Source organism: Salvia hispanica, chromosome 2 (assembly GCF_023119035.1).
Source record: "Salvia hispanica cultivar TCC Black 2014 chromosome 2, UniMelb_Shisp_WGS_1.0, whole genome shotgun sequence".
Taxonomy (NCBI): Eukaryota; Viridiplantae; Streptophyta; class Magnoliopsida; order Lamiales; family Lamiaceae; genus Salvia; species Salvia hispanica.
In genome coordinates, this window is record NC_062966.1 from 35,353,196 (window position 1) to 35,374,864 (window position 21,669).

Here is a 21,669-nt window from a genome sequence, read left to right on the forward strand (position 1 = left end):
AGTAGTAATAGATTATTTTTTTTCCAATTATATTGAATAATATTATATTAATTTGGGTCATCCCATTATTTAATAACTAAATCAAATATTAATAAGGTTAGATTAGGTTAATTCATATCTTCTTCTTCTCCGCCGCTTCCTTCTTTTCCCTGTAAGTTTTATTTTTCACTATATTTTAATTTCTCTTCCTTTTCTTCTTCTATTTTTATAAATATGAATTGATTTGGACTTAAATGCAATAACTTAAACTATAAAAAATGTTTTTGATATACTTTTAGTGATAAAAAGTATTTTTTCTTCAAAAACCTATAATATGATTGGTTTTGCAGTACCATTAGAGGTGTTATTCTAATGCATTTTAGATTTTGCAGTACTATTAGAGATGGTCTCATAAGTTTAGTATGATTAGTTGGTGACAAATTATTTCTTCTTTTAGATTTTCGATTTTAGGATATTTTCCAAACAAACCACATTCTATACTAAGTTCACAAATAGTGGGCTGGCCTTAAAACTATGATTTATCATTCAAATTTTTAAAAGTGTAGGGCAAATAAGAATTTGATCATACTTCATTATTTCTCAGGCAACTAACCTTTGCTACATTTTTTCATATAAATATGCTAACTAAGTACTGTATTTCTTAGGCAATTAACCTTTGCTCCATTTTCCCATATAAATATGCTAACTATGCCGTGTATAGCTCATTTATTAGGTATAGTTTGTAGTTTCAATTTTGTAACTGTAGTACTATTGTATAGTTGGGTATTTGGCGGTTTCAATTTAATCACTACTAATTAATTAGGTATAGTTGGCATTTCTATCACTATTTATTAGTAATTAGGTATAGCTGGCCTTAATTATCAACTTCATTACTCTTTTTAGGCATAGTGGGTAGTTTCTCCCATGTCCATAAATTTAAGAGCATCCTTCCAAATAGTGATGCCACCAGTCCCCGTTTCAACAGAGATGGGTGCGTAACTGGTCTGACTTTGGAATTGATGGTTTTGTTTCAAAGTTGTCGATTTTCAAGAATCTGTGCTAAAGCCACAGCAGGGGTTGCTTTGCTCTAATGTGCACATATTTTATTCATAAATAAAATATTAAAATATTAAGTTTATTTTATAAAAAATAGTAATAGCACCCCTTGTTGTGGTTTTGAGCACAGCAGGGAATCCAAACCTGATTTTCAATGGATTTTTCAATTTTTTATAATTTTAGTTTCTGTTCCAATTCTAGTTCCAATCAAACCAATTGGCCACTTTTGACTCGATCGAACTGTGAACATTTCAGTTTGAAAATTGTAACTGCCGATTCCAATCTGTTTACCGTTAATCAGACATCCTTACTTCCAAAACAGAACGCCTCTACTCTCTTGCATACACCTCTCCTTTCTCTTGGGTTCTCATAGTCGGTTGGGCAAAAAAATAAAATAAATGTCACATTCTTATTAATAACACTAGTGTTACGTTTAAATGTCATACGTGACTGGAAAAGACACTGGTGCTGGAGAGTATTTATGAATTATCATATCAATTGAAAAGCAATACCCCTCCAATATAAAATGATATAATGGATTTGTATATATTCAAAACTCAAAATTTCTGTCTATTGCTTTTGCATATACGTAAAATAGTAATCTATATATTCTCTTTTTCTTTTGACATGTGATATTATTAGTAATATTTGTTAAGATAATAGTACTACTTTTAATAAGAACTCTAATCATCATTATTAGTTTATTACTACCAAATTAAATCTTAAAAAAATCATATAGTATATTCTAACATGGAATAAAAAAATAATAAAAGTTGCTTTATTTATTTATTAATTCTGTTTTTCAAAAATCTATTGTGACTGATCTCACTCAAAACACATTTGCATATCCAACACGGCTTCTTGCTTATCAAATTGACACCACCACCGTTGCTTTCATTTCCCTTCGCATGTTCTCACACTTTCTTGATTTAAACAAACAATATATTAATACTCCTGATTATTGATAAACGAAGTAACTAGTCACCATACTAGACTGATGAATCACAACGTCAAATTGCATGACTTTTTTCAATAATTTACAACTACTTCCAAGGCTTGATTTTCCAAAAAAAAAACATAAGTTAAAAAAACAAAAATTTAATTAGGACATAAATTCATAAACTATACTCTCTTTCATGCACGCTATATATGAAAAAGCATATCCATGTGAAAATTCGACGAAATGGCTCATTCGGTTCCATACTTTTCCAAATAAATGCACTTATGAGAATCCCAGCCTCTATTTCATTAGTGTGAGACATTTACTTTAGACATAGAGATTAAAAATAAATGAAATTTTTAACGAGTTAATTGAAGTGAAAAATAAAATGGATTAAATTTTGGCATAAAAAGGAAATTACATAACTATAACGGGACCGTCCAAAAAAGAGATATGACCCGACATTAATCTGAAAGAAAAGTCAAATTCCATAAATTGGAGTATTTTTAAAAGAAAATTAAATTCAAAAAGATGTAGAACCGTTGATTTGTTTCTGCCTCTGTATCTCATCTATAAGGCTATTCAAAGCGTTCCACGATGATCCACCTTCACTGGTAGCTTTGATGGCCGCCGCAGCAATCTCCTTCGCCTTCTCCCTCACCTCTCCCCCCTTCCCGCCCTCCATCAACTCCCTCACTCCTCTCCTCAAGCTCTCCGCACTCACAAATCCCTTCGCTTTCCCATCCACCGTCTCAACCCTCAGCCCAACCTTAATCTCCTCCACCACCATCTTCGCATTCAGCCCTTGCTCCGCCATCATCGGCCACGCCAGAATCGGAACTCCCGCGCATATCCCATCCAGCACCGAGTTCCACCCGCAGTGGCTCAGGAACCCCCCAACACTCGGGTGCTCCAGAATCTCCTCTTGATCAACCCATTCCGTCACCACTAGTCCTCTTTCAGTCTCCACATCTAACTCATTCATCTCGCTCTTTTTCGCAACCCATAAGAAGCTCACCTCCGCGGATACCAGCCCCAGGGCTATTTCCTGGAGCTGAGCTGACGGGATTTGAACCTGTGACCCAAACGCGACATACAGAACTGGACCATGACGTCGGTCGAGCCATTCCATCCATGGTTTTTTCTTCTCATCAAACCTTTTTGGTAGCTTTGTGAGACAGAGCGGGCCGATGCTCCATGCTCTAGCCTTGCAATCATTGTTGAAGTAGTCAGCGTAGATCGGCTCGAGCTCGTAGAAAGTGTTAGCTAACAAACCAAAGCTGTTCTGTGTCGCTGTGGAGCACTGGATGATGAAATCCATGTGGGGACCGCTCGGGTCACGCTGATCGAACGGCGCATCGAAGTCTTTTCTGGTGATCTGGATCCACGGGAACCTGACGAGGGGGACGGCCCCATTGTCAGACTCGTGGGCCCACAGTAGGCCGTTCATGCCGGCGTCTCTGGACACCGCCATGGCGTAGTGGCTCATGCCGTAGAAGCTGAGGCGAGGGATGCCGAATTTGGAGGCTGAGGCTAAGGTCCAGGGGAGGAAGCCGTCTGATATAATGCAGGAGACACGTGCGTGGATTCTTTCTAGCTCTTTCTCGAAGGAGGGTTGGAGGAGCTCGAGGGCGCGGACGAAGGGGATGAAGAGGGACATGGAGGGGAGTTTGTCTGTGCTCTCGGCTCCGGTGGGGATGCCGGGGATGTTTTGGGGGAAGGGGAGGGCGACAATGGAGAGGTCGGTGGTGGTGGTGGTGGTGGTTGCGGTGAGGGATTCGGAGATGAAGGGGAGATTGGAGGGGGTGGTGAAGATGGTGACGGTGGCGAGGCCGCGGTGGAGGAGGAGGTGAGTGAGGTGGAGAAGGGGGATCGTGTGGCCCTTTGACATGAAGGGGAACATCACTATGTGAGGATTGGAAGATAGAGGAGCCATTTGTGTGTGTGTGTTGTGTGTTCGTGTGTTTGGTTTGATTTTATAGAGAAAATGATTTAAAATTTTTAATAAAATTCTATATTAATTTAATAATAAATATGAGTAACATAATTTAACAAAATACAAGGTTCAAATTCTAAAATATACTTATAAAAATGAAATGAGATCAACTTATTGTTAAAAATATGAGGCATTTAATGATAGTCTACAAGAGTATCAAATAGTAGTGAAAAATACTAGCCTTATAGTAAAAAAAAAATTAATACAGTATTTGTTTATTTTTATCTAATTTTTGAAATTAATTTCTATTTATTTATATTAAATTTTATTTTCACAAATAATATTTCGATTATTTGAGTGAATAAAAATGAAAAATGTCTCGATACTTTGGTGTCATAAGTCATAAATGTGCAGATGTAACTATATTTATGTGGGCTTCCAATTCTTTCTTTTTCTATTCTTTATTAGTATGATTTTCAACGTTAGACATTACTACACTAGTATAGTAGTAGTGTAGTAGTGTAACTATATTTTTAGTTATTAAGTACTTTATATTTACATGCCGTGTGCGAAATTCCTATATCGTTGCACATGCCGTGTGCGAAATTTTGTAATACTTTCCAATAGATTTTTAGGGTAAAATAATTTATGGCTATTAAATGATTTTGGGGTAAAAGAATTTATGGCTATTAAATTCTTTTTGCATTATTGTGGAGTATTTGTGTAATTACATTCTCTCTCCTTTTTCTAAAAGTATGAATTTTAAGATGACATTAGTTTTAATGGTAAATCGATAAGTAATAGAGAGATATTAAGAAGTTTGCTAAAATAGAAAAATTTTATTTTAAAGGACGAACTAAAAAAAGAAGAGTTTCTATTTTTACGGGACGAAGGAAGTATAGTTTAATCACCGATAAGTGGTCAAATCGATCTGACCGATCGAACCACGTACAAACAGATAGCTTCGATTCGTTTACACGCTCGGGTTTTAATTTCGTTGGTTTTTATTTCTACACAATCACCGGTCTTAATTTATGCCAAGTTGATGAATAACCGACATGACCTCTGTTTTCAAATATTATGAATTTGAAAAAGTTAAACATATGGTCTATTTTTTCCAACAAGTCAAATGCTCTTGCAATCAGCATTAATATTGTCCGTTCATATCTGTAGATAGTGTTAGAACATGCATAGAGAAATGAAAGCAAAAGGTTGAATTGGGGTTAAAATCAGAAGGTGGTGGTGTCCATTTAAGCAAGAGAAGCCGTGTTGGATTTGTTAATGGGTATGAAATGTGAGAGAGGAAATGATGGGGATGCCTATCAATATCATTATTGGAACTCAATATCTATTTTTGAATCTTACTGCTTTAATGTACCGACATTTTGCCAAATGAGCTCGAATTAAAAAAAAATATGTAAGTCAAATTTTCCATATATCCTTTTCTTTTATTTGTATTTTTGTATGAAATGTTTAATTTCTTTCCTTTATGGAATACTTTTCATTTAAACACACAGCAACACTATAAAATTCAATTATAAATATAAATTATAATTATGATATTGAATATATATTAGTAATATTTTATTACATTTTTTTGCTTTTACAAAAATATTTGTAATATATTGTTTTGTTTTCTATAACGCTTTTTATCTTTGTATACTCGAAGCTAATCATTTACTCCAAGAATAATATCTGTAATAATCTAATATAATAAGTAGAATCTATAAGAATTGCATAAATGATATTTTCGGTTATAGGATTTTGACGTGTCCCAATAACTTTGTGTGATTAGACAACTTTAAATAACTTGCTAAAAATTGAATGAAGTATTTTTGTTAATTTAATCTGTGCATTTATTGATATTTATCAATATCTGAATTTTTTTTATGAAGGAGTCAATGTTTTAATTAAAGATATATACTTTGATTTTTATATATTGAATTCGTAATTGCATAAACTTATTGGAAAAGTTGAATCTCATCCTTGAAAGTAGCATTATTGAGAAAGTAAAATAAAGGTTCAAAATCACATTTCGTGCATGCGTAGACCATACACGCCAAACACAACAATCTAAAGAACTTCCCATTCAAAACACATGTGTGAAAATAATTACATTCTATAAGAAAATGAAAAATACTGCACATCCAAAAATCGAAATTCACGGGATTGGACATAGTGTAAATTGATTTTTTTCAATGAAATACATTATCTATTCATTAATTCTTGAAAAGGATTTCTTGAAACTGGAAAAATAATTTGTTGTATAAAGATTGACATGTAATCAAGTCAGTCACATTTTAATTCGGGAAAATGATTCCTTATTTCGCGAATAATAGAGTTAACAATCTTAAGTTCTAAACTTACAAGTTAAAGCCTAAAAAAAGACAACCATATTATAATTCTCAATGCTGCATTTATCTCTGGCCCAAAAGCCCAACGCCATAACTCGTCTCAAAATAACACCTTACTAATACAAAAGTGTGAAATATGATGAAAAACTTTTCAAATTTTCAATAAATTCTGAATTTTGACGCCAATTAACGTCTAAAGTTTTAACCTCAATCCTTGAGACAAAAACTAAATATAGTACTCATTTATCTAAAATTAAAGGTTGAGTGAGTATTATTACTAACATTCAAAGACTAATTGTCTAAATTCCAAAAAACACTAAACTTAAAATTACCTCTATCTAATTTTCATACGAAATAATTAAGGATTTAACTTCATGGAAAGTACTATGACAAGTTATAAACCACACTCCCTCCCTCCGGCAATAAATGTCACAATTTTGATAGATGCATATGTTATGAAAATATTTGACTTTATAAAACAAAGTCGATAAAAAAGTTAGTTGAATGTGAGTTCTAATTTTACACATTAAAACGTGACTGATCAGTTAATGGAATGTGAGGTCCACGTTTATTGGCGACTGACGAAAAATGAAAAATGTGACTCTTAACGACAGACGAAGAGTAAATTTCTTTCACTATTTGGAATTTTTATGTACAAAATGTATCACACATTCACTCCAAATACAGAAAACTCATGATTTTGAATAACCTAAACATTATAAACCCTCCTCCCTCACCTCAACACCACCTCCTTCTTCCTCAGCAGCCACAGCTCTGCAAATTGGGCAAACGGGAGCCCTCAGCAGCCACAAATCCACGCACTCCGCGTGGAAGCTGTGGTTGCACGAGGGCAGCAGCCGGCATCTCTCCCCGGCCCTGAACTTCTCTAAGCACACGGCGCAGTCCCCTGCCGGGCTGCTGCCTTTAGCCTTGGCCGCGAAGTCAAAGCACGGTAGCTTCTCTATGTCGTCCCGAGACATGCTCGTGCTCCCCAAGCTCTCCCTCTCCACCGCGTTTCTCCTCTGATCACTACCAACGTCGTTCCTCAGCGTCCGCCCCACGATCCACACGTGGATCAGGACCAGCACGCCCATGCCTAGGAACAGCAGGATCACGGAGATCACGATCGCCATTACTAGGATCTGCGTTGCTAGACCTACGCTGTGCTTTTCCATCTCAAACATTCATGTAACATCTTTGAAGAAGATAATTGGATTGTGATTATTTGTCTTGTATTAGATGAGTTTGGAAATATAATGTGGCGTGACATGGTTTTTGTAATAGAAAATTTTGGATGGAATGTGAGCGAATAGAAGGAGCTAAACTAATAAAGACATTGGTGTTGAGTAAGTGAGGCAATTATTCAAACATGTGGTGCGCTTTGTGGAGTTGGTGAAGCAATTTACACTATATTTTCTAACTTTATTGACTGTTTGTTTCTGAATTATCTTCGAGTTACGTCACATGGATTTATATTAAGTAATGTAGAATTTTTAGTTGTTAATAATTGGTTTGATACTTCAACAGATGAGGTGAAATTTTCTTTTGGTTGCAAATCCCACACTAATCTTTTTGTTGTGTAACTTAAATATATTCAAAGCCCAGTTTAAAGATCCAATGATTTTGGTAATTGGCCCAATATATTTTACACAACCCAATGTTTTCTAAACATTTTTTAGATTGGCAAATCATGTATTTGGGCCAATGTGGACTAGTAGTTTTATATGAATTGGGCCTATATAGACATATACTCGTTATTAGTGCGTTACTTTAATTACATTATTAATGAAATCGAAACTTATTGCAAATTAGTATGTGAGAGTAATATAGAAATGAACTCCTTTTTTTATCAATCAACATAGTCAATCCTCTCTACGTTTTGTGAAAATGGTTTCATCCATTTTTCTCACGAATATAAACAAAAAGTGAATTTAATTTCTTATAAAGCGATATCGTCTAAAGTAAAATAGTGTTAACTGGTCATTAAGACAGAATAACAAGAAATGGCATGCTCGTCTATCGTTCACACTACATTCAACCAAATTACAATTACAATAAAACGAGAATTTTAATTACACCCAAAGCAACTCAAAAATTTATTGAACTATGCCCAAAAGTAAAAAACACATTTTTTAGTACGAATGACTTATAGGAGTATACTAACACTACTACTAATGTTTTTGTTTTAGATAAACCTGAAGACTAAACGCTGTCTAAAATTAATAGAAATGTCAAATCACATCACTAGCTCAAACAATTGGACTCCCTAATGGTTAGCATTAATCCACAATTTAGGAATTAATAACATCCATAGTACCATTACCAATTCTATTAAAAGTTTAATGGATATAATAGGCTGTCAATTTGATGTGCAATTTTAAAATTTTACTTTTGAATTGCGGGTGGGGTAGATGTTAGCTGAGATTGTGGCATATATGAAAGTGGGAAGAAGTATTCTAATATTGATTGGTAATGTGGATTGTGGTATGTGACATTATAGCTTTGATACCCATCACATGAAAATGTCCACATTTCATTTGACATTTGTAGTCTCCACTTAGTCTCTCTATAGTAGGCATAACATTCATTTCTTTAGCCCAAAAATGTCTTATCAAAATATGGGATGTAAAGTAGTTAAATTTTTAGTTGAAACATTTTTCGAAGAATTGGATTTCTTATAACACAAACACTATCTGATTTGTTAACTATTCTTGTGAATTAGGATTGCTCATTCCTAATTGAGCGATTTGTTACATTTCTTCATTTCTTTACCAATTAAATTTATTGAATGAAAAATGAATGTACACTTTGTGTTACCTTGCAATGGAGGGAGGACTAATGTGTTGTAGTACATCATTTGTGAGCGCACAACACAAAGAATTGTTGATGTGTAGTCCACATTGATACTTTATTTCATTCATTTTATTTTACGATCTTGTACCATGTAAATTATTACCTGATACAATTTATGTTAAAATCGAGTATGTATTTCAATAAATAGCTACAATTAAACCCATATCCATCGATTTCAATATTCTACAACGCTATTAAACCCATGTAGATTGATTTCACCTTCTTGAATATGTATAAGATTTTAGACTAGTAAAAATCAAAAAGGTCAAAGGTTTTAGTTGGTAAACAAATAAAATCTTCTTGTAAAGTGGCAATTTGGGAATGAGATTCAAATCCCCACACACTTCTCTTTCAATTCCACTAACTATGAAAAGGGTTTCTTGTGAAATATAAATATATATATGTAGCTTTTGTTGTGATGCTGAAAGTTTGCCAACTCAACCCACAAAGATAGATAGATATTGCAAAGCAGTGGATGCAAATAAAATGCATCAAACCAAAGTGATAATTTTTATTTTCAAATTTTCTATTTGTTTACTTTGGGTGGTGGATGCTGATTGATCATTGATGTTGATGTTGCTTGTAGTTGTATGTAAATATGTATGTATATTAATTGTATAATGGACATGTAGCACATCATATGATTATACTATTGAATGAAATTTTGATGAAGAAAGGGAAGGGTATGAAATATATATGAGGCTTATAATAATACACAGGCTATTATTTTCTTCTAATAATTGTAGATACATTGAAACTTAGTTGAACTGCAGCACTAGTGGGGTTCAAGGTAGAGTGTTTATTCTGCTTATCCTTCCTTTAGTGATATGAAATAACACACACACCAAAAATTAAATTATTTGAGGAGGTATGGTTCAAGCAGAAAGCCTGCAATTCTTAAAATAAAGTTTTATTAATATACAAAAGAAAATTAATTTTATTGCAAAATATTGGAGCTTATATATTACACCTTACATAGCCTAATACTCCCTCCGTCCCACAAAGATAGTCCCACTTTGACCCGGCACGGGTTTTAAAAAATGTAATGAAAAGTGAGTTGAAAAAGTTGGTGGGATGTGGGTCCTACTTTTAAAGTATTAGTTTTATAATAAAATGTGAGTAGGAATGAGTTGGTGGAATATGGGGTCCACTACCAGAAATGGTAAAAGTGAAATGGGACAAACTTTGTGGGACAGATAGAAATGAAAAAATGGGACGATCTTTGTGGGACGGAGGGAGTATTAAATACAAAAATTAAATATAAATTCTGATAATAAAAATAAGACAAACCTAGGAATTTTTTTGATATAACAAGTAAAAGCTCAAACGTCTAAGATGGTAAGCAAAAGTTCAATAAAATAATTAGAAAGAAAATGGATTTTTAAAACCCAATTTCTTACAGGTCCTAAGCAGGCCAATGGACGCTCATGATCAAGTCAAAAGCTCTCAAAGTAAAAAATGAGAGCAAAAGCAATAAAATTACCAAGGAAAAACAAACAATAAACACAAATCATGTTAATAAATCAGTTAAAAAATAGGTAAAGGTAGAAAAAGAGGTTCAGAAACTGAGTAAACTCGAATAATTTCTTAAAATTGCTAATGGATTCGAAATGCCAATATCCCAAATGAAACGACAAAAAATGTTTTCCGTTGCAATCGACAAATTTCTGTCGTTACATTACTATGATTTTCATTTTCTCCAAAACATTACAAGTATTCATCAAATTAAATTGGACAGATTTTACACACACATACATATAATATGTATATATATATAATAACTTAACTCCCAGCATAACAAAGAAAATACAGCAAATCTCAAATTACAATTTTATTTTTAGAACAAAGCTAGGAACTTAAAATGACACAATAAGCTAATAAACAGGTCTTCATTTCAAGACCAGATACACCACCCTATCGGCTCCTGCTGCTCCGCCGCGAACACATCAAAGTAGCTCCGTCCGTCGTCGCTGCCATCGTCCTCCTCCGAGTTGATACCCTCAACGGCCGCTATGCAGTCGGGGTAGTCATTGTCCGGGAAGTACGAGTCGCCACTGTCGAGAAGCTGGCGGCCGTCGTCGTCCACCACCGCGCTGCCGTCGCTGCCAATGCTGAGTCGGTCCTCCACCTTCACCGTCAGCTCAAGGCATGGCTGGACCGCATCCACCTCCGCGACAGGGTCGGATTTCTGACCCGGTTCTCCTGCGGTTTCCTCCGGTTGCATCTTCTCACTCAAGGAAAGTAGCTGTATTGATTTATGAATATATACATAAGATAAATTGATACTGTAAAACACATCAATGTAAATAGTAGATTAATTTAAATAGGAAATTAAGGAACTAAGAAGGTATATTCTCTATTTGGGAATTAAAAAAGCTACTATTTCACTGATGACTTATGTAAAATTAAAATAAAGGCAACTAATTTTGCTTATCTTATTACACATTGTATATTAGCTAAGAACGAATCTTGGGCATATGAATTGGCCCCTCGTGTCCCTTTCATCTTCTGAAGAAGCAGCATCCAATCCAACTTTCTTTGGAATTTTATTCAAGGAAATGTTTTTTTCAATGAATTTTAATGTAATCCTTTCACCAACTAACGAAAAAAACAAAATTGCTAAGATCAAGGTCACTCTATTCATAATTAAATGTACAATTTGCTTAAAATATGGTCGACTTAAGTAAGTAACTCTAGACTAATCACTAACAATAATGACATGGGATCTAGCCATTAATTACCTTAAAACTCAATAAACCTCATTGCATGTGATTGCTAAATATTTAATATGAGTGATCATACTTCATTTTTAAGCTTCTTCATTAATTGTTTGAGTGACTAAATTCAAAAAACTAAAGTTTGAATTTTGATACCTCAGATTTGAGCTTGTCATTCTCCTTGAGGATGGAGTCATAGTTGGAGAGGAGTGAATCGTACGAGGATTTGAGCTGATCGTAGTCCCTCTCAAGCTGTTTGGTCTTCCACCGCGCGCGGCGGTTCTGAAACCACACCGCCACCTGCCGCGGCTGCAGGTTCAGCTTCTTAGCCAGCTGCGTCTTGCGCTCCGGCTCCAGCTTGTTCTCCGTCTCAAAACTCTTCTCCAGCATGTGCACCTATCATCGCCACAATTAATTGATCAGATCGAGTATTTTGCATAGCCAAAAATCAAATCATGTTCCCGATCGAATCAGATTAGATTCTGATTAATTGGGGAATTTGATTCTGATTTAAGATGAGTAGAATATGCTGCTTAGTCTTAATGGAACTTTTTTGGGGGAAAGCATCGTGATTCCTATTGTTTTGGAATCGTAATGCGAAAATTTTGTATTATACCTGCTCGGGAGTGAGACGGCGTTTCTTTTCCGGCAACTGCTCGTCGAAATAGTCATCGTCGTAGAGCTCCTCCGCCGTGCTGAAAAACGGCCGCCGCTTCGACGATTCCTCCATGTTTATCACCGTTCTTCCTCCGACTACATTCCAAATTCACATCTCAAAACCGATTCAAAGCAAAATCACGGTTCAAATTAGGTTTAATACATCGTTAAGCTAGTTCAGTTTCATCGAGATTCGGAATTTTAAAAAATTAATTAAAAACTGTAGAATCGATGGTGATTGAATACCTCGAAATCCGGAATGGGAATTAACGAACAGCATATTGTTCTGGCAAGACGGCTCGAAGAAAATACGTCCAGATTCCATCTCCTTCCGCTGATTTACTCGGCAGATCCAAATATCAAACACGCACGCAACGTGTATGTATAATTGTCTCAGAAAAAAAACACACTATATATATTCTAAACACAGTACAATGCTAACGGCGGATGATTTCTTCGATTAAAAAACACTAATGGATTATTAGAACAGCATTAACTTGTGGCGGAAGAAGCTCGAGCACCACAGGAGCCTCGCCGGACTTTCCAACGGGCAGATGCAAAATCCCATCATGCGCCGCACGACTTTTCCCAGCTCCTGGTGATTAACTTCCCGGAGCCGCAACAGTGATTTTCCCGCCGGAAAAGTCAGCTCCAGGCTACGAAGGAACTTGATTCGAGGAGGCTTTGATCAGACCTCCGGCGAGGGCTTTCTGGTAATTTTACGGTGTTTTTCAGTTAGCCGATTTTTTAAGATGATTTTTGCAGTAAAGTTGATTGATGAGGGGCCGCGCGGTTTTATAGTGGTGTGCCTTCAGTTAAAAGACGATTTTGCCCAAGTGGACTTTGGAATATTGGCGTGGTGGCAGGGAGTAATTAGTCCGATTATTAATTTAGCGGGGATGTCGTGGGGTGTTTTGATTGGGCTTGGCTAACTTGCGCTGGGGGTGCGCTGACAGGATCATGGGCGGTTGGGGGGTACTGTAGAATATGGAGGATAAACAGTAGCCATTCTCCGCGGTCGGGGAGTTGTCGGGTGCGGTCAAGTCCACACTATTTACGGTAGCCACTACGCTGCGGTTTATCCAAATAGTCAACCATTTTATATTTTTGCTGTGAAATTAATGTAGCCATAAATACAAATAATAATATAATTCGATTAAATATATAGTTCGTAAATAGTACTAGTAATGGGAAATGTTATCTTATGCAATTCTTATTAATAGTCAACACCCTTTTTTAGCACTAATCTTATAGTTTTATTTATGTAAGTTAGGTGAGTAAGAATATTATATTGATTGCCGAATTTTGTTATCTATAATAAAGTTACGTAATTCCATAAATTATTACTACTATTAGATTACACAAGTGAACATATACGATGAGATCTAAACCAATCAAGACACTGGACAAATACGTAGCAGACTGACTAGTTGTCAAGTTGGTTTTACTGAAAAAACCTTTAAAATATATTTATAAAAGCATTTTAAATATTTATCAGAAATGAACAGAACATGAAATATATGCATATGTTGTAAAAAACACTTAAAACAGTACTATATTTGTTTTGAGGTGCTATCTCCATAACAGATTTATTTGTACTTATTCGTGTAAATATAAGGTATTTTTACTTAATTACTCCATTTAATTTTGTTTAATTATTTAGTTTATACATTTGGTTAAAATTGAATTGAGGGTATATGCTAGTTTAGGTGTTGCAGATCTAACAACAGCACTTGCAGTATTGCAGGATAACCACGCGCAGTGTTCCCACAGAATCTATCTCTCATTTGTTTGATCTTATAATTTCACCACAACAAAATCAGCCATATAATAAGACGAGGCAAAATTTAGCTACAACCCACATACATATATAAAGTATTGCAACTCATAAAAATATAAGTGAATTTTCTTAGATTTAGAAAAATAAACCAATTTCTTTACGTAACAAAATTTAGAAACACAACCAATTTTTTAACGTAAATTCCTAAATAAATTATTTTATGCGAAGAAAGGAAGTGTAAAAATTGATTAAGTTTATATTGTGTAGAACAAAAAGATTGAAGATAAGACTCAAATTCAAACAGCGTAACTGACGTGTGTAATATAATGTGGATCAAAATAGTGCATGAATTAGCATTTATTCTGTGCACATCAAGGCAGATTCTAGCTAGTGGGATTAATCCAATATATTAATCATTTCAACCAAGAATAAATTTCCCTTAAGTTGAAGATTAGACAGAATTTTATATAATTATTTCTATGTGGTCCACTTTCCATGTGTTCGCCAGTTGTTGCCGTGGAATTGCATGTCTGGGAATAATTTTTGTAGATCGATCAGTTTAATCAATCTCTTTCTATGTACAAATCAGATGTGAATTTGAATTTTGCTTTGAAAGGTTGTCATGATATTGCAATTTTTAGTTAACCATACAAATGAACTTAGTAGTATATTTTTTGAGATAAACACAAATGAACTTATCTATTACGACATCCACAATTAGGATGGTTATTCGATTTTCAATTTAGTTTTTTAGCCAAATTGAACTAAACTGGAAAATTAAAATTTTGTAAAAATGGAAATCGAACCAAACTGAATTTTCGAAAAACTGAAATGCAAACTACAAAAACTGAATCTGCATGTAAAACTGAAATTGCACAGTATATCCAAAAAAAATTGAAAATCCAAAAATTAATTTTCACTAATTAATACAAAAACTGCAGCATACCTAAAATTTAGTACTGTAAGAGCGAGATTTCGTTATTTTTACCCACCCCTAAACTCTCGTCATCATTTTAAATTTCAGCCATAACATTGAAAACTATGCCACAAACTTTCAACCACAACTCTACCTATTCATTTTATTACTTTTTTATTAAAAGTATAATTTGTCAAATTAAAAATTAAATATTAAAAATTCAAAAGCTACATAATTATAAATTTTAAAATCACATAATTTAAATATAGAAGGAATATAAACATCTAGGGATGTCAATCGGGCCAGCCCACCGGGTTTCGGGCCAATCCTATTCGGGTTGCGGGTTAATCGGGTGCGGGCTAATCGGGCTGTGATTTTTTCGGGTTATAAAAGTTCAACCCTAACCCTAAAAGCTCGGGTTTCGGGCTAGCCCAACGGGCTAATCGGGTTGTTGCCGATAAAATTAACATGCGTTCAATCCAATAAATAATGATAAAATTAGTTATATTTATAAAATGTAAAATATTTAATTATAATAAATTTGAGATATATGCTTATACTCAAACATAAACATAATCAAATACTAATATTTGAGATTTATGCAAAATAAAACATAAACATCAAGAAATTTTAAAGCATGTTTTAGAAATTTAAATATATTTTTAGTGAATTTAAAGTTTCTAATTAATATATCTATTATTATGTTAATAAAAATTTAATAAATAATTTAAATATCTATTATATAAAATTGAAAGTTATTTTTTTAGTAATCTATATTATAAAATAACCAATGAAGTGTCGAATTAGAGTCAAACAAATATAACAATAGAAATTTTATCGGGTTTTCGGGTCTGGCCCTAACGGGTTGCGGGTTAATCGGCTGCGGGCTAATCGGGCTGTAATTTTATCGGGACAGAAATTTTCAGCCCTAACCCTATAAATTTGGCGGGCTATTCAGGCCGGCCCACGGATTGCGGGCTACATTGACATCCCTAGAAACATCACTTAACAAAAAAAGATGACCAGTTCAAGAATCTTTCTTTATTAGGGAAATAGCCAGAAAAGTAATTAGGCATTCGAAATTACTTAGTTTTAAATCCTCATTCATAGACAATAAAGCATCCTTTTTTCTAAGGATCAATATGGAATCAAGGGAACATACTATCATGGACCTTTATTTACGATCAATTATACTTCTTTCAACAACTCCTTTTTTAATGTTAAAACTTCAATTTTATTATTGAAGAATCTATGCATTTGTTTATATATTAGGAGTATATCTTTGCGATAAGGTAAGGTTCAAGATGTTTTGGTTTGTGAATAATTTGAAAAGTTAGTAGCACATGTTAATGTATTCGACAATTACAATTGGTCTATATATAATAGAATTGATATTTTAGAGCCTCTCAAAGTAGTTCTAAATACTAGTACTCCATTTTGGATATTATTTTTTTAAATCATCTACTCCATTTGATTGCATTTGTTGGGCTGGGGAGCCCAATTTAATATGTTTTTTTATAATCCATCATATATAGATTAATATGTTCTATTTATTGTCTATTTACATTTCTGAAATATATGAGTGTTGATGTTAATTCAGCAATCGCGCGACCACAAAACTGAAGAACAAAACATTTATTCGATTTAGGCAATAATGTATTGATAATTAGAATATATTCTGACTCAAAAGATTTCTTTGTTTGAAAATTAAATGTGATATACAAGGAGTTGATCAATTGAGAACTAAGTACTATCTCAAAATGAGAACATGAGATCTTAAACTTTTGTAATAAATTTTCAATTTCTCATTTTATGATTGTTTTCAATTGAACCACTAGCGTGAAATATATTACTCCTTCCGTCCCGTAAAAATATGTGCACTTTTCATTTTTGTCCGTCCTACAAAAATATGTGCATTCCATTTTTGGAAAGTAATATCAATTTAATAAAGTAGGTCTCATTATCTACTAACACTAATTTAACTATATATCATTATTCTGTTATCTCTTACTTTACCATACCATTCTCCTCCTCCCTCTTACTTTACTAATTTTTTCTTAATTCTCATGCCATACTTTACTAATTTTTTCTTAATTCTCATGCCATATCTATTGTCCATATTTTTATGGGACGGAGGGAGTATCAAATATTATCAAAATATGCGAACTTACTTACAAAAGAATAAATATCAATTTCCATTTAAAAACATGCATCAAAAGATAATTTATTTTCTTGCATTTATCTATTAATAGAACATCTATTAGACTAGTACTACCATATATTTTCTCTCATTAGATATACCAATTCACTACCACAAATGTGGTTATAAACGGCCCATTCCTTCCAACATAGTATCATTTTCACAATTTCGTTTATTCCTTTATAAATCATTTATTCATACCAATCTCCTTCTTAATCATTTAATAAATTGCAGCGCAGGAATATATTTTTAAAGAATTTATTCCTAGTTCGATATTGATAATGATAAACATTACATAAATATAAAAAACGTGACAGTATTTTCTAATATTAAAATCAAGATGGAATCTAAAATATAATATTGTGATATTTCTTATCTTTATAATGACGAGTGACGGGATGAGACTCGATTTATTATTCCCCCTCTACCAGATAATGCTATTAAATATTTTTTTTTATCTACATGTCCATATAGTATTTATTTTAAATGTCCATATAGCCATAATGAAAGATATTCGACATTGCAATTTTTTTTTTTTTTTTTTAATTTGCGGTGCAACCTATTTAATATGGTAATCAACACACACGCATTATTGTTAACTATGATGTAACAAAAATATTTAATTTAAAAAGTACGTGGTACTATATAATTAATTTGCATGTGTAATAAAGAAATATTCATATCATTTTACGATATATATAAAAGAAAAAGATGCACAAATATGTAAAAAGCTATTGTGTGTGTGTGTGGCGGTGGAGGGGGGGGGGGTCTATTATCAAATTCCATCGATCTAATCATACTATTAAAATGCATAGATAAGTAAACATATATAAATTGAAATTAAAAGGGGAAAATTAGATAAATTATTGTGGCCAATTATATTGTCAAATCTCAAGTGATTGAGAAATTGAAGTTCTCTGAATCACGAAATTAAAATTGATTTCTACGGTCCAAAAATAGTGTTAGTGGGTGCATACATGTACAATTATGCGTGGTAGCGAATAAATACATAAAGGCAAAATGCTTTTCTTCTTTATATAGTTTTACGATTCCTTATTTGCTAAGGCAAGGTAGGATAAAAGGGTACGCGGAGATATCTTTTGACTGAAAAAACAAGTATAGTCATTTGAGTTTCATTTTACTTTATCCTTCCATTTTTAGTTCAAACTTTGTAAAATTTACCATCCATATTTAACCCTAATCCAGCGTACCTACAATCTCGACTCGAAGAATGACGGGTCGAGAATGTATTGATCTAGCCTATACCTACAATCCAGACTTCAAATAAACTAGAAACAAAGAAAAATCACAACACTAACAACAAAGCATCTCTAGTCACACGAAAAACAACTGAAAAATAGAATGAATTGTTAGCTTTGTTGGGGCTATTTTTTAGAATTGTGTCCCATTGCTCGCCCTCAGATGATTTGAGCATTTTTCAGCCTATAAATAAAATCACATGAATATCACAGACGTACAAATAAGATAAAACAACAAATACACCATAAATCACCAATGCGAAAGCATGCTATCTCCTCGCTTTTCTTTTCCTGATCCTAGCCAATTTCGAATGTCCTTTCAATTGTCCATCATCTCACTATAGCTAGCTCACCACCGATCAATAGGGCTAATGTGACATTGGTTCATTCTCTCCCATCTTTCGACTTTGAGCATATTCTCGCACATTTTTCTGGTGAAAAAAGGAACAATTGGGTCGTAATCTTAAGTCTTAATAAATTCGTTTTTTTCTCGACATCCCAATTTGACTCTGTCTCCTAGCAAGTAGCTTTGTTTCTAAGCTATTTTAATTAGTAATAATAATAAACATATTGAAAATCTAAGTAACTTTATTCTTCTAGAAAATGACGAATTTAAATAGAAAAATATTAGTAGTACATATTTTTAGAATAAGTAACTATGTCTACATGATTAACATATTGATTCAATATAGGTGACAAAGATTGTTAGTCCTCCTCCTCGCCTAACTAAAGGTGGCTTGCCCTAAAGAAAAGCTAAATAGACAGGGATATTCATCAACCATATTATTGAATATATCCATTTGAACAATTAATTAATGTGACATGTAGCTTTATACAAAGGTGAGTGATCGCAAGAAAGATTATGGCTAGTGTTTTAATTATTTTCTATGATGTTACTTAAATTAATGAGTGGTAATGACAACATGAAAATACTTATAAAAATGAGTTAGTGAAAAGAATTACTACCTCCATCCACGAAAATTTGTCCCATTTTTCCATTTCCGTCCGTCCTCCAAAATTTGTCCCATTTTACTTTTACCATTTTTAGTAGTGGACCCCAATATTCCACTAACTTATTCCTACTCACATTTTATTATAAAACTAATATTTTAAAAGTAGGACCCACAATCCACTAACTTCAACTCACTTTCCATTACATTTCTTAAAACCCGTGCCCGGTCAAACCGGGACGAATTTTCATGGACGGAGGTAGTAAAAAAATAGTAGTAGTAGTAATTCAAAAACAGAGAATCGAGCAATGTTTAGAAAAGGAAAAGCACCTGAGGAGGAACAATTTTTGCTTTTGGGATGTATGAGTTTGTGCTTTGTAAGAAAACTTAGTGCTACTTTCTTTGTTCTTTTTTTGTAGTGGGGTTGAATGATACTGTGACATTCTTGTATTTGTTTTATTGCCACTCTCTTGTCACTTTCTCCTCAACTACTAGATAGTTTCATCCAATTTGACACATGGTGTGTATTTTACAATAACAATCTTTGTTTGTTTTATCTTCCAAATGGTTGATTAATAATTATCCACTCTCTTGTAAAAAAAAAAAGTCTTGCTAGTTGCTAGTACATGATATGAGTTTTAATATAAAGTTCGTAAAATACGAAAGAGATATATAGAGAGAAAAAATGGTTGAAATCATTTTACTATAAGTAGATAGATACTAATTCTGATGGACGGTTCAAAAAATGAGATTATTTTTTTCATGACGGTGGTATGTTTTTGTAGCAGTATTTGTATATATATTTTCTTGAGACTTCGGGCCCATTCTGATCCAGAGTCTTTGCCCAAAATCAACAATGAGGGTCTTAAATAAGTCAGAGAGATAATAGGCTGAGCCCTTAATTTGATTTGTAAATGGGCTCTTATTTCGTTAAAATGTCTTTGGGCTAAAAGAATCAAGTACTTTTGTTGGGGGTTAATGAATTAAATCATTTTTGTTCTGTTTAATTAATTTGATTTGAAGGATTATATAGCTTATAAATTGTGCGAAGGTTGTAATGTGAAATGGGTACGAAAATATTATAATTCATCCATTTTTTTTTTTAGTATTACTGTAAGATAATATTAATTGGCAATTAATTAGATCTGCCGAGTTAATGTTATTTTAAGCATATAGTATTAATTACAAATATACCTACTTATATATGATTAATGAATCCAGGTTCGTTATCGCTGCAGCAACAACTATTATTCGCATACATCACGTTAGGGCTGACAATTTTTGGCACGACACGATAACACGATACGAATCCGCACGGAATTAATGAGTATGTGTCAAGGCTTATTGGGTTCGTGTTACACGTTAAAAAATAATTATAATATTATTATTTTTTCTTTATTCAAAAATTTAAAATTAAAATTTAATATTAGAAATAATATTAATATATTGTAATTATATTATTATTATAGTGTCGTTATTGTTTCGTGTCGTATATGTGTTGCTATCGTGTCGTGTTGACCTGGAGTGGTTCGTGTCGTGTTCGTGTCTGAGGGTAGCGGGTCGTATTCGTGTTTCGAGTTTTCTTAACGGATCATGTTCGTGTTTGTTGTTATCGTATCATGTCGTTATTGTGTCGACACAATAACGACACAAAACACACGATTTGCCATTGCTACATCACATTTTACCACCTTTCAATTACGGCATATTTTATTAATCACATAAAAAGATAGAATGGAGTAGGAATTAGAGAATTCATCATGTTCCCTACAGAAATTGGCTCATCCAAAAATCTAACTGTATTTTAATTTTTAAAAAATTCGTGACTTATTTGTTGACTATCTTGATGAGCTATTTCATACTCATCGCCTAATAAGTTGCTCACATTTGACCTATAAAATTAATTGTATTCTTATCTAACCTCAGAAGTAAACATTGACGAGTGTTTTAGATTCTTAATTAATCCAAAATTAAATGCAATAATAGTCTCTTCATATCCACAGTCCAATTATCCAAATGTGCTTACAATTTAATGCTTCATCCTATCCAAAATCACTCTAGTATAAACTCTC

At 33.3% G+C, this 21,669-nt stretch overlaps 3 protein-coding genes across 3 annotated transcripts; all 3 read right to left on the reverse strand.

Moving 5' to 3' along the window:
- Positions 1–2,346: 2,346 nt before the first annotated feature.
- LOC125204300 (UDP-glycosyltransferase 90A1-like) lies at positions 2,347–3,933 on the reverse strand. The gene has a single exon (XM_048102905.1). The coding sequence runs from the start codon at positions 3,909–3,911 to the stop codon at positions 2,499–2,501; it is 1,413 nt and encodes a 470-aa protein (XP_047958862.1). The 5' UTR covers positions 3,912–3,933; the 3' UTR covers positions 2,347–2,498.
- Positions 3,934–6,863: 2,930 nt separating this feature from the next.
- Positions 6,864–7,490, reverse strand: LOC125208523 (RING-H2 finger protein ATL56-like). The gene has a single exon (XM_048108157.1). The coding sequence runs from the start codon at positions 7,447–7,449 to the stop codon at positions 6,982–6,984; it is 468 nt and encodes a 155-aa protein (XP_047964114.1). The 5' UTR covers positions 7,450–7,490; the 3' UTR covers positions 6,864–6,981.
- Positions 7,491–10,870: 3,380 nt separating this feature from the next.
- LOC125207120 (homeobox-leucine zipper protein HAT5) lies at positions 10,871–13,265 on the reverse strand. The gene is made up of 4 exons (XM_048106336.1): positions 12,739–13,265; positions 12,452–12,588; positions 11,992–12,231; positions 10,871–11,363 (listed from the first exon to the last, which is right to left on the reverse strand). Exons 1-4 carry the CDS (start codon positions 12,815–12,817, stop codon positions 11,013–11,015), a joined length of 807 nt encoding a protein of 268 aa, XP_047962293.1. The 5' UTR covers positions 12,818–13,265; the 3' UTR covers positions 10,871–11,012.
- Between the last annotated feature and the right edge of the window lie 8,404 nt (positions 13,266–21,669).